The 10891-nt window shown below is 65.0% G+C and overlaps 2 protein-coding genes across 3 annotated transcripts; both read left to right on the forward strand.

Annotated features, from left to right (window-relative positions):
* Window positions 1-688: 688 nt before the first annotated feature.
* CDHR5 (cadherin related family member 5) lies at window positions 689-6237 on the forward strand. Its single transcript, XM_063095207.1, has 15 exons — window positions 689-773; window positions 854-1029; window positions 1395-1445; window positions 2615-2707; window positions 2816-2917; window positions 3007-3117; window positions 3210-3380; window positions 3483-3573; window positions 3737-3834; window positions 3969-4169; window positions 4261-4374; window positions 4454-4538; window positions 4659-5016; window positions 5457-5681; window positions 5850-6237. Exons 1-15 carry the CDS (start codon window positions 689-691, stop codon window positions 6235-6237), a joined length of 2349 nt encoding a protein of 782 aa, XP_062951277.1.
* A 901-nt stretch (window positions 6238-7138) lies between these two features.
* IRF7 (interferon regulatory factor 7) lies at window positions 7139-10413 on the forward strand. 2 transcript variants are annotated; one of them, XM_063093885.1, is made up of 11 exons: window positions 7139-7174; window positions 7385-7739; window positions 7821-7983; window positions 8074-8281; window positions 8610-8668; window positions 8754-8934; window positions 9216-9305; window positions 9378-9464; window positions 9542-9931; window positions 10020-10138; window positions 10209-10413. In XM_063093885.1, exons 2-11 carry the CDS (start codon window positions 7720-7722, stop codon window positions 10362-10364), a joined length of 1473 nt encoding a protein of 490 aa, XP_062949955.1. In that variant the 5' UTR covers window positions 7139-7174; window positions 7385-7719; the 3' UTR covers window positions 10365-10413. The 2 variants fall into 2 exon arrangements, with proteins under 2 accessions (XP_062949955.1, XP_062949956.1); XM_063093886.1 differs by lacking the exon at window positions 9216-9305.
* The last annotated feature ends 478 nt before the right edge of the window (window positions 10414-10891 follow it).

A 10891-nucleotide genomic window follows, 5' to 3' on the forward strand; every position in this document is an offset into this window, starting at 1 on the left:
CAGGAGCTCCCAGCTGCCCGCACAGCCGTCTCCTTCACCATGGTGCTGCCCAGCTAGCTCCACCCAGGGAAGCCAACTTGTTTTCAGGGCAGGCAGGGGGGTCCCCAGGACACAAAGAGCCTTTTCCTGCAGGACTTAGATGATGGGTGCAGGGAGAGAGGTGGACTTGGAAGGGAACACGTGGGGTCTGAAACTCAAGGAGTAGCCCTGGGAACTTTGCCCTAAGGAGATTCTAGAAAAAGAGCCAGCAGAGGAGCAGCCTCATTAGGGGGTGGGTGCGGCACACCCAGAAACCAAGGGCTGGGCCCCTTCCCAGCCCCGAATCCCCCAGCCTCTACCCTCAAGCCCCTGCCCATGCCCCAGCGTCCCCCACCCCCCAGCATCTAGCCCAGGCCATGACAACCAGGGCACCTCTCAAGCTCCTTTCCACCCTGTGTTTTGGTGTCTGGGGCTGAGCCCCCAGTTGACCCCTGCACATGGCCCAGCTCGGGTCAAATGACCACCCTATGTCCTGCTCCTGATGTGGGCTGGGCCCTGCCGGCCGGCAGGAGCCCCCTTGGTGGAAGTCGTTGTAAAGGATCATAAAGCAGGGCGGTGCCTGGCAGGGGCGAAGGTCGAGGAGGGAGGATCTGCGCCAGTCCTGGACGCAGACCGGCTCGGACCCTCCCGCCAGGTGACGGCCGCCAATATGGGGGCTTGGGCCCTTCTGTGGCCTCTCCTGCTGCTGCTGCTCATCGAGCTGCTGGGTCAACTCCCGGGGGCCCAGGCCCAGGGTACATGCTGGACAGAGGCAGGTGGGGGGCAGACGTGGCTGGGGGCTGGGAGGCACCAACTCTCCCCTCCGGCCTTCCAGCCTGCACCGTGAGTGAGAACTTCTTTGAGGTCGAGGAGAACACGAATCTCACCGAGCCCCTGGTGAACATCTCCACCCCGGAGGGCTATCAGGTGACCCTCGGGTCCTCGTCCACACCCTTTGCGTTTCTGATCCTGAGGAACCAGCTGTTTCTCAATGTGATTCCTGATTATGAGGTGCGGGAGACAGGTCGGGGTGGGGCGTGCCCGCTGCGGCACATGTGCCGCTTCCACACTCCCTCCCTGGAGAAGGGCTCTCTGGGGATTTTCGGATCACAATTTCTCCAGAGGCTCTAAGGGCTCTGTGCCCCCAAGACAGCAACTGACCCCTCTTGGGCCAAGCACGAGGCTGTGCCTGGCCCCAATGGGGCAGGGCCATTAGGGGATTAAGCCGCCCAGCCCCGATGCCCTCAGGACCTCCTGCCCACAACAGGGACCCTGGGCAAGCACCTGCCCCTCCTGGCCTCCAACCCCACACCTGTGGATGGGACAGTGTGCTGTGGCCATAGGGCAGGTGGCTCCCAACACCCATCTGCCCCCAGGAGAACTCGATACTGCAGGCTGAGCTGGAGTGCAAGCGGGGGGAAACGCTGGTGAGTCCTGCCCGTCCCCGGGACCCCCCAACCCCCCCCATGTCAGGCCACCCAGGGCTTGGGCCTCAGGTGATCTACTGTGCCGGGTCCAGGGCCACTCTTGGGTGACTTCACTCAGTGTGTGTTTTTAAGCATCCCCCCTGCGCTGCTGACGCCCACACTCCCTCCAGCCCAGACTCTGCCCTGAGCTGCAGACGCACTGACAACTGCCCAACAGACACCTCCAACGTGCCAGGCGTGCCCCACACTCCCCCATGCCCCGCCGCAGGGGAGGCGTCTTCACCCATCGCTTGGCCTGCTCAGTTCTTGCTCCCGACCCACATCCCCCCCTCAGCAAATGTGCTGGCTCTGCCTCGGGTAGACCCGGATCCTGACCTCCATGTCCCACCAGGGCCTCGACCACCTGCTTCTCCTCTCTGGAACCTTCCAACTGATCCTCTTGCTCCCCTCCTGCCCCTGCCCGCCCATCCCCCTCTCTGCATGGCAGAGCAGCTGGACCCCGAGCCCCCCTCCCCAACACCACAGCACGACATCCACGATGCCCCAGCGCGTGCCTCTAAAGGACCCTTCTTTCTGGGACGTAGCTGTTGTACCAACATCACACCCCAGAAAAGCAGTAGCTGCCACCACCCTCTGACATCCGGAGCGCTGCCTCTGCCCGCGGCCGCAGAGGCGTCTGGCACAGCTGCTCGAGTCGGGATCCAAGCCAGGTCCACAGCCTGCAAATGGCTGACGATTCTCTCAAGTTTCTGTTCGTCTTCAGGGTCCCCTTCTCTCTTTTTACTTGGAAATTTGTTCTTTTTTTTTTTTTTTAATACAAACTTTCTTATTTATTTTTATTATTTTTTTTACCATTAGCATGTTCATTATTACATATCATGATTTGGAGATTTGTTCTTGAAGAGCCTCGATTGCTCCGCGGTTCTCCCACTTGAGGTTGTGCTGGGTGCTTCCCGGGGACCGGTGCTGTCTTTCTCGCTGTACCCAAGTCCCCTTTCACGTCCTGTCTGTAAGTCCCCGCCAGCGCAGGAGTCCGCAGGGTTGGTCTCTTACGATCACGTCCTGGCACCTAGAACTGAGACCCCACTCGCTGGGCGCTCACCAACGCCATTCAGTGAGGGGGCGCCATCGGGGACATCTGCACAGCCGGACGATGACCCCCTCCCCAGGTGACCCAGCTGAGGGTGTTCGTGTCTGTGCTGGATGTCAACGACAACCCCCCAGTGTTCCCCTTCACCACTAAGGAGAAGGCCGTGGAGGAGGTAAGTTGGGGGAGGCCAGGGCCGTCTGGGCTGGGGTCTGGGGACTGCGAGTCCAGGCTGAGGGGCCTGAGGACAGAGAACTAGTGACCCACCCTCCTCTGCCCCCAGGACACCAAGGTGAACTCTACCGTCATCCCTGAGGAGGAACTGGAGGCCGAGGACCGCGACAAGGACGACATCCTGTTCTATACCCTCCAGGAAGTGACCCCGGTCAGTGCCGCCGCGACCCTGGCCCCGCACTGGCCCGCACAGGCCTCCCTGTCCTCCCAGGGTCTCACACTGTGCCCTCCCCTCCCCAGGGCATCAGGGACTTCTTCTCCCTGGTGGGTGCAAACCGCCCCACCCTGAGGCTGGACCAGCGTCTGGACTTCTACAAGTGGCCGAGCGTGACCTTCCTGCTGCTGGTGCGGGTGAGCAGGTCACTCTGGCTCTGAGCCCTGGACACGGGAGGCCCCAACCGCGCTGCCCCAGGGCCTGATCCGGCAGGGGCCGGCTGTTCTAGGACACTCGGGAGGAGAACGCAGAGCCCAGCCACACGGCCACGGCCACCGTGCTCCTGGAGGTGCTGCCCGCCGACCTGCGGCCCCCTTGGTTCCTGCCCTGCTCCTACTCGGATGATCACGTCTGCATCGAAGCCCAGTACCATGGGGCTGTGCCCACGGGACAGCAACTGGTAATGGGGAAGGGAGGGCAAAGGCCACCCAGGGTCAGGCTCCAGTCTAAGCTAGGGCAGATGCACCAGCCCCATGTCCCTCCTGCTCCACTGTCCCTGCAGCTGCACCCCCTCATCCTGCGTCCCGGGCCCGTCTACGCTGTGGATGGAGACCGAGGCATCAATCAGCGCATCCTCTACAGCATTTTAACAGGTGACTGAGGACCAGCCCTCGGCCCCACACACTAGACCCCACCCCGAGCCTCACCTTGCGTTGAGGAAGCCCCAGGGGGACCTGCCACGTGGGCAGAGCCAGCTGGGAGCTTGGGCCTCAGCGGGAGGGGACCAGGGGCTGAAACTCCCACCCATCCTCCCAGGAAACGTGAACAACACATTCGACATCGGTGCAGACACAGGCAACCTCACCATGAAAAGTAGTGTCCCCAGCCCCATGACCTTCCTTCTGGTGGTGAAGGTGGGTGTCAACACAGGGTGGCCGGGCAGGGGTCCCCTGGCCAGGTCCTCACTGATCCTTCCCAAGCCCCCGGCTGTAGCACCAGCTTGACCTTTAAGCACCCGCTGGTCACTGCTGCTTCTGCCACCCCCCAGGGCGAGCAGGCCGACTTTGCCCGCTATTCGGTTACTCAAGTGACGGTGGAGGCCCGCGCTGCCAACGGGAGCCTGCCCCACTTCCCCCAGAGCCTGTACCACGGCACCGTGGGGCTTGGCTCCGGAGCAGGCGTGGCAGTCAAGGACGCAGATGACCCCTCTCAGCCGCTGAGGATCCAGGCTCAGGACCCAGAGTTCCCGGTACGTGACACCGCTGGTCCCTGGGTCTGCTTGGGTTTGGGGTGGACGCTGAAGGCAGCCCTTGCCCAGGGCTCACCGTGGCCATGTCTAGGACCTCAACTCTGCCATCACGTATCACGTCACCAACCACTCATACTTCTGGATGAGCGGGGAGACCATGCTGACTGCCACGACCCTGACAAGAGCAGAAGTCTTCTATGCAGAGGTGAAGGGCGGGGCAGGGCTCCCTGAGAGTGGGGCTTAAAGAGGGGCCTAGGAGGGACGAGCCCCCCTCCTTGCCCCAGGTTGAGGCCAAGAACACAGTGACCTCGGGCACAGCAACCACAGTTGTCGAGATACAAATTTCAGAGCAGGAGGCCCCCTCCACAGGTGAGCCTCCGGGGATCCCCCAAATGAGCCCCTTTGGGGTCCCCCCGGGCAGGGTGGCTCCTTCCATGGGGTTGGTAGGCTGGGAACAGAAGCAAGCCCAATGCTGTCCCTGGCCCCCAGGGCCCCCCACATCCCCAGAGGCTGGAGGAGCAACTGGGCCCACGAGGAGCACCATTTCGGAAGCCCCCAGACCCCCAGGGCCTTCTCAGGGACCCTCCATGACTGCCTCTGGCGGGGGCACTGGCCCTCACCCACCCTCAGGCACAACTTTGAGGACACCTGCGTTGCCCACCCCTGGGGGGCCCCCCAGTTCAGGAAACAGCACCTCCCCTCCACCAGCCACACCAGGTGGGGGCTCAGCACAGACGCAGAAGCCAGGAACCTCTCAGCCGATGCTCCCTGGTTCCAGCAGGAGTCCCCCGCCCTCAGGTAGCACCCCACCCCTTTTCCTGGAGCGCTTGCTGACTCAGGACGCCGGGTGATCTGGGGAAATGCTGTACAGGACAGGGTCTGCCTCGGGCTGACCTGGCCCGGCCATGCTGACCGTGAAATCCCAAGGAGGGAGGCTGTTCTGATCAGACCGAGACAGTTCCAGGTGTGGGGGGGGGGCAGGAAAGAGGCCAGATGTGGGATCTCGCAAACCCCACAATTCTCAGGGCCATTCACCCCACTGGTTCCCAGTGCCCTTGTGCCCTTCCATTGCACGTCCTGCCTGGTGTTGGCAGCAATGGCCTGTTCCTCTTCCTGCGTTCAGCAGCCTGGCCTCCCCAGGGGTCCCACGGGCTCTTGCTGGGACACACAGCTCTGTAGTGCCCGCTCCCCAGAACCTTGGCTCAGAAGATGGCTCAGGCCTGGCCTGTCCTCAGGGTGTCCCAAGCCCAGCGTAAGTCAGCATGGGAAATGCTTGGCGTGTTCTAGTGGCAAGTGGGCGATGGTGTCTTTGGCAGGGATGCCGGCAGAAGGCCTTGCCCAGGACCGGCGCTTCTCAGTGGTGGACATGGCGCTCCTGGGCGGGGTGCTGGGTGCGCTGCTGCTGTTGGCCATCGCTGGGCTCACGGTCCTGGTCCACGAGCACTACTGCCACCAGCTCGGGTGCTGCTCCCGCAAAGCTCCTCTGGTGAGGCCCTCAGCAGGGCGGGCCAAGTGCGAGAGCAGAGGCTGCACAGGGGGGCTGGAGAGCGAGGGGAGGACAGGCGAGGACAGGCACCAGGGGCGGGGGACGGGCCGGGGGCAGGACAAGGCCAGGCCGAGAGAAGGCGAGCTGGCCTGGCGGGGAGTCAGAGCCCTCGACCCCCCATCCCAGGTCGACAGCGAGGCCTTCCAGACCCACGACGAGGCCAACTGGGCACCGGCCCCCAGCCCGGAGCCCGGCCCCGAGTCCACGGAGGCACCGCCCGCACCCGCGCAGCCCCCGCCCCCCACCCGTGCCCTTGGACCTCCCGCGGCGGCCCAGGCTGGGGACAGCCCCGCGGCCGTGCGGTCCATCCTGACCAAGGAGCGGCGGCCCGAGGGCGGCTACAAGGCCGTGTGGTTCGGCGAGAACATCGGGGCCGAGGCCGACGTGGTCGTCCTCAACGCGCCCACCCGGCACGCGGACGGCGCCAGCGACCCAGGAGGCGAGGGCAGCGGCGACAAGGACTCGGGCCAGGGCGGGGGTCCCCACGAAGTGCCCGGCGCGCGGGCCCGAGACTACATCTAGCGCGGCCCCGCCGCCCCCCGCCGACCCCCGGCCGGCAGCTCTCGGCACCCCCCACCGCACAAAATAAAGTGGCTCCTCCGAATCCGGACCCGAGGCGCCGGGCGTGCGAGCGAGCCCAGGCGGGGGGGCTCCGTCCCCGCGGGCCCCTCGGCGCACGCGCGGCCTGGCCGGGCCGTCCTCCCCCCGCGCGGCGACACTTCCCGTAAACCACCTGGGCCGGCTGGCGGCCGGAAGTCCCTCCTGAGCGCAGCCGGGGACCCCGCGCCGGGGCCTCAGCTCCCCGCCCCCAGGCTCGCAGGGGGTCGGCCACAGCCGCCTTCCGAAGTCCGGAGGCCTGGGGGGACAGTGAACGCCCCGGGCGCCGGCGCGGGGACACACGGGGAGGGCGGCGCGTCCGGCTGCGGCGCGAGGAGCCCCCCCAGGGGGGAGGGGACAGGCCTCCTGCACGTGCGCCACTTGCGCGCCCCCCGGGCTGCACTTCCGTCCCGACGGCCCTCGCCCTGCCTCTCGTGGGTCCCCGGCATTTGTCCTAATGACAAGGGGCCATGAATTCCTTTCCAAACGTTTTCGAGTTCTCGTCCACACGATTCGCTCGTTAACGATCCGCACGGTGCGGCCGCCGCTCTGACGACGCCCCCCCGCAGCCACCCACCTGCGCGCAGAATAAGGGTCCGGTTTTGTGTGGGGTCCCCGGCCCACCCCACCACGCCCCGTCCCCAGCGCGCAGGGGTCTTCCCTGAGGGCCCGGCGGGGACACTCGACCGGACGCCCCGCCCCCGCCCCCGCCCCCCACGCGCCGAGCACGTGACTCTGCCGCCCCGGGAGCCCTCGGGCCCCGCCCCTCCAGGCCCCGCCCCCGGCCCCGCCGCTATAAATGTGCCGGCTGCGTCCTCCTCCGGGAGAGGAAACTTCCCGTCCCGGCGGCTCCGGCTCCCAGGTATGCGGGGCGCGGGGGCGCTGGAGCCCGCGCTCGCTCCAGAGTGGGCGGGGAGGGCAGAGCGAAGGCACGGGGCGGCCGAAGTGGAGGCCGGGAGGGAGGGTCCCGCGGGGTCGGGGAGGCGCCTGCTGGTTGGGTTTCGTTTCTCCGGCGCGCGGTTTCGTTTTCCCCGAGGCCGCCCCCACCCGGCCATTCCGCCTGTCTCCGCAGGGTCCAGCCTGCGACTGCCTGTCCAGGCCCGGACGCTGGCCCAACACTTGTGACTTCACGTGTGCGCGCGGCCACATCTGAAGTCACACTTACAGCCACCTTTGCCAAAGAATACACTTAGGCAACGTCAGTGGCTGCACACGCTCAATCCACATCTGTGACCCCCAACACCTGTGACACCTGGGTCACACCTGTGACACCTGGCCGCACTACCTGTGGCCACAGCCTGACACCTGCAGTGACACACGTGTCCTCACCACCTCACCTGTCACAACGCCCGAGCTCCACCTGTGACCGCAGCCCCTCACTGCCCGGACAGTCCTTACAAAGGAAGCATGGCCTTGGCTCCTGAGAGGTGAGAGCCAGGCCGCCCATCCAGATGTCCGTGCCCATTCCCCTTGCCGCCGGGCCCTGACACCGTGGCACTTGCCTGCAGGGGTGCCCCGCGCGTGCTGTTTGGAAAGTGGCTTCTGAGTGAGATCAGCAGCGGCCGCTACCAGGGGCTGCGGTGGCTGGACCAGGCCCACACGTGCTTCCGCGTGCCCTGGAAGCATTTCGGGCGCAAGGACCTGAGCGAGGCTGACGCGCGCATCTTCAAGGTGGGACCCCAGCTCCGCCCCGATGGGGGGACCTGACCAGGACCCGGAAGACCCTGCCCCGGTACCCACATCTTCTGTCCCCCACCCCAGGCCTGGGCGGTGGCCCGCGGCAGGTGGCCACCCAGCAGCAATAGAGGTGATCGGCCACCCCTGGAAGCTGCGGAGCGTGCAGGCTGGAAAACCAACTTCCGCTGCGCTCTGCGCAGCACGCAGCTTTTCAAGATGCTTCAAGACAATTCGGGGGACCCCACCGACCCGCACAAGGTGTACGCGCTCAGCCCAGAGCTGGTGTGCAGAGGTGAGGAGCACCTGGGGCCAGGGAAGCAGGTGGATCCGGGCAGAGAAAAGCCCTGCAGGGGGCGCTGGGGCTCTGTTCGCTGGCTGGGTCACATCTGTGGTTTTAGAACATCAGGCCCAGGGCTCTTGGAGCTCTGCCCCACCGCCCCACCTAGACCACAGTCCTGGGCTGGGCGTGGTGCTAGGTTGTTGTGGGGGCAGGGAAGGGAGTTTCAGCAAGGATGCTGTTGGAGGCTATTGGGACAAGTGAACCGGAGGGACTACTCAGGTATTCACAGCCAGGTCTCTCCTGAGGTCCTAATGCATCCCCCAACTCCATTCTCCTTCAGAAGGCCCAGGCATGGACCAGGGGGAGGAAGAGGCCCTCAAACATGCCCCACCCACACAGGTACAGTCTCTCCTCACCTTGCTCCCAGGCGCCACTTCCCACCAGGGCTGGGGAGCTGCTCAGGGTGACACTGTCTTCCCTGCAGGGCTGGCCTCTGAGTCCATTCCTGGCAGGAGGAGATGTTGAGCCTCCAGCCCTGAGACCTTTTCCTGCCGATGACAGCGAGGCCCAGGACCTCTTGCTGCAGGCTGTGCAGCAGAGTCATCTAGGGGACCATCTGCTGGAAGCTGCCTGGAGTGGGGAACTGGTCCCCCTACAGGCTCCTGGTGAGAGGCAGGAGGGGCTGGCCCTGAGCCAGGGCTGTGGTGGGAGTGAGGGGTCTCTGCCTTGCAGGGGAATGTGCCTAGCGAGAAGCAGGCAGGACAGCAGAACCCTTTGGGGGCGGGATAGGGGGGTATTGCACCAGAACTGACTCTTGCAAAGTGGGGTACCAGAAGCAGGGCTGCAGGCCCCAGGGGTGGGACTAGGCACCAGGGCAGGGACAGTCCTGCAGGAGCGTGTTGGACTGCTGAGCCAGTTCTCCTGCTCACTGTGGTCCTGTCCTCAGGCCCTGGGCTCCCCACTGGGGAGCTGTATTCCACATGGGAAGTGGAGGCTGCCCCCAGGCCCAGGCCCCAGCACCCAGTCCTGATGACAGGTGAGAGGGGCTGGGGCCCATGGTGGAGTAAGGGGGTGGGCACATGGTGCCAGCTCAGATTTTGTTCCCCAGATGCAGGCCAGGGGCCAGCCCCCACGCCCCCGTACCAGGGAGAGCCCCACATGGCACCCGCCGCTAGCACCTGCACCCCAGTGGGAGGTGAGTGCCCTGGAGGGTGGGAGTGGGGGAGGCCCTTCCCATCCATCTCCACTGCTCACAGCTTGGTCTGCGCATAGAGCCCGGCCTGCATACCCTGGACGTGACCATCATGTACAAGGGCCGCACGGTGCTGCAGGAGGTGGTGAGGTTCCCAAGCTGTGTGCTTCTGTATGGAACCCCCAGCCTGGCTGTCCAGGCCACAGAGCCTCAGCACGTGGTGTTCCCCAGCCCTGCGGAGCTCCCTGACCAGAAGCAGCTGCGCTACACGGAGGAGCTGCTGCGGCATGTGGCCCCCGGCCTGCAGTTGGAGCTGCGGGGGCTGGGGCTGTGGGCCCGGCGCATGGGCAAGTGCAAGGTGTACTGGGAGGTGGGCGGCCCCTTGGGCACCGCCAGCCCCTCCACTCCTGCCTCCCTGCTGGAGCGGAACCTCGATACTCCCATTTTTGACTTCGGCACCTTCTTCCAAGGTTAGTGAGACCCCTGCCTAGAAGGCTGTGCCCAGGTGGGCCCTGGAAGCACCTGCTACCCTGTGCTCACTTGCGCCTCCTCCTGCAGAGCTCAGAGAATTCCAGGCACGGCAGCGCCGGGGCTCCCCACACTATACTATCTACCTGGGCTTTGGGCAGGACCTGGCATCTGGGAGGCCCAAGGAGAAGAGCCTGATCCTGGTGAAGGTAGAGACTGGAGCCCTGGTGAGGGGAAGGCCCCACAGCCTGGCTAACCTGACAGTCATTCTCCCCGCAGCTGGAGCCCTGGCTGTGCCGGGTGTACCTGGAGGGTGTGCAGCGTGAAGGTGTGTCCTCCCTGGACAGCAGCAGCCTCAGCCTCTGCCTGTCCAGCACCAACAGTCTCTTTGAGGACCTTGAGCATCTTCTCATGGAGCTGGAGCAGCCTGCCTAGGGCCAAACCCTAGCCCGTCCCCAGACAATAAAAAGAATGCAAACCACCAGTGCTGGCGTCCTGACTGAGTGGGCTGAGGGGGGCAGGGTGGAGATGGTCCAGGCCTCAGCTTTGGGGACTGTCAGGCTCCTTTGCCGGCAGCACGCTGGCTGGACATGGCAGGGGCCTCACACCCAAGTGTATGGAGACATCCCCTGCACACTCTCCTGTCTTCACGATGGAGAGACTCAAACCACATGCTTTAGAGTCACAAAACTGCTCAAAGAGGGCAAAAGCCCTTGAGACAGCAGGCGTCAGAGAGGGCAGCTCCTGCCAGGTGTGCTGGGGAGGGGAGCATTGCCTGGGACTCCCCCAGCCCCATGAAGAGCCAACTCTGTCTGTGTTCAGCTCCTGTCCCCAGTCTCCAGGACCCGCCAACACTGCCCCCCGCCTTGCTGGAGGCAGCTGAGTTGAGCACAAACTCTAGCAACTATTCCCAGCAACACAACTGGGAGACAACACGAGGCGAACTCCCAGTTCAGAGACAC

Source organism: Cynocephalus volans, chromosome 4 (genome assembly GCF_027409185.1).
Source record: "Cynocephalus volans isolate mCynVol1 chromosome 4, mCynVol1.pri, whole genome shotgun sequence".
NCBI lineage: Eukaryota > Metazoa > Chordata > Mammalia > Dermoptera > Cynocephalidae > Cynocephalus > Cynocephalus volans.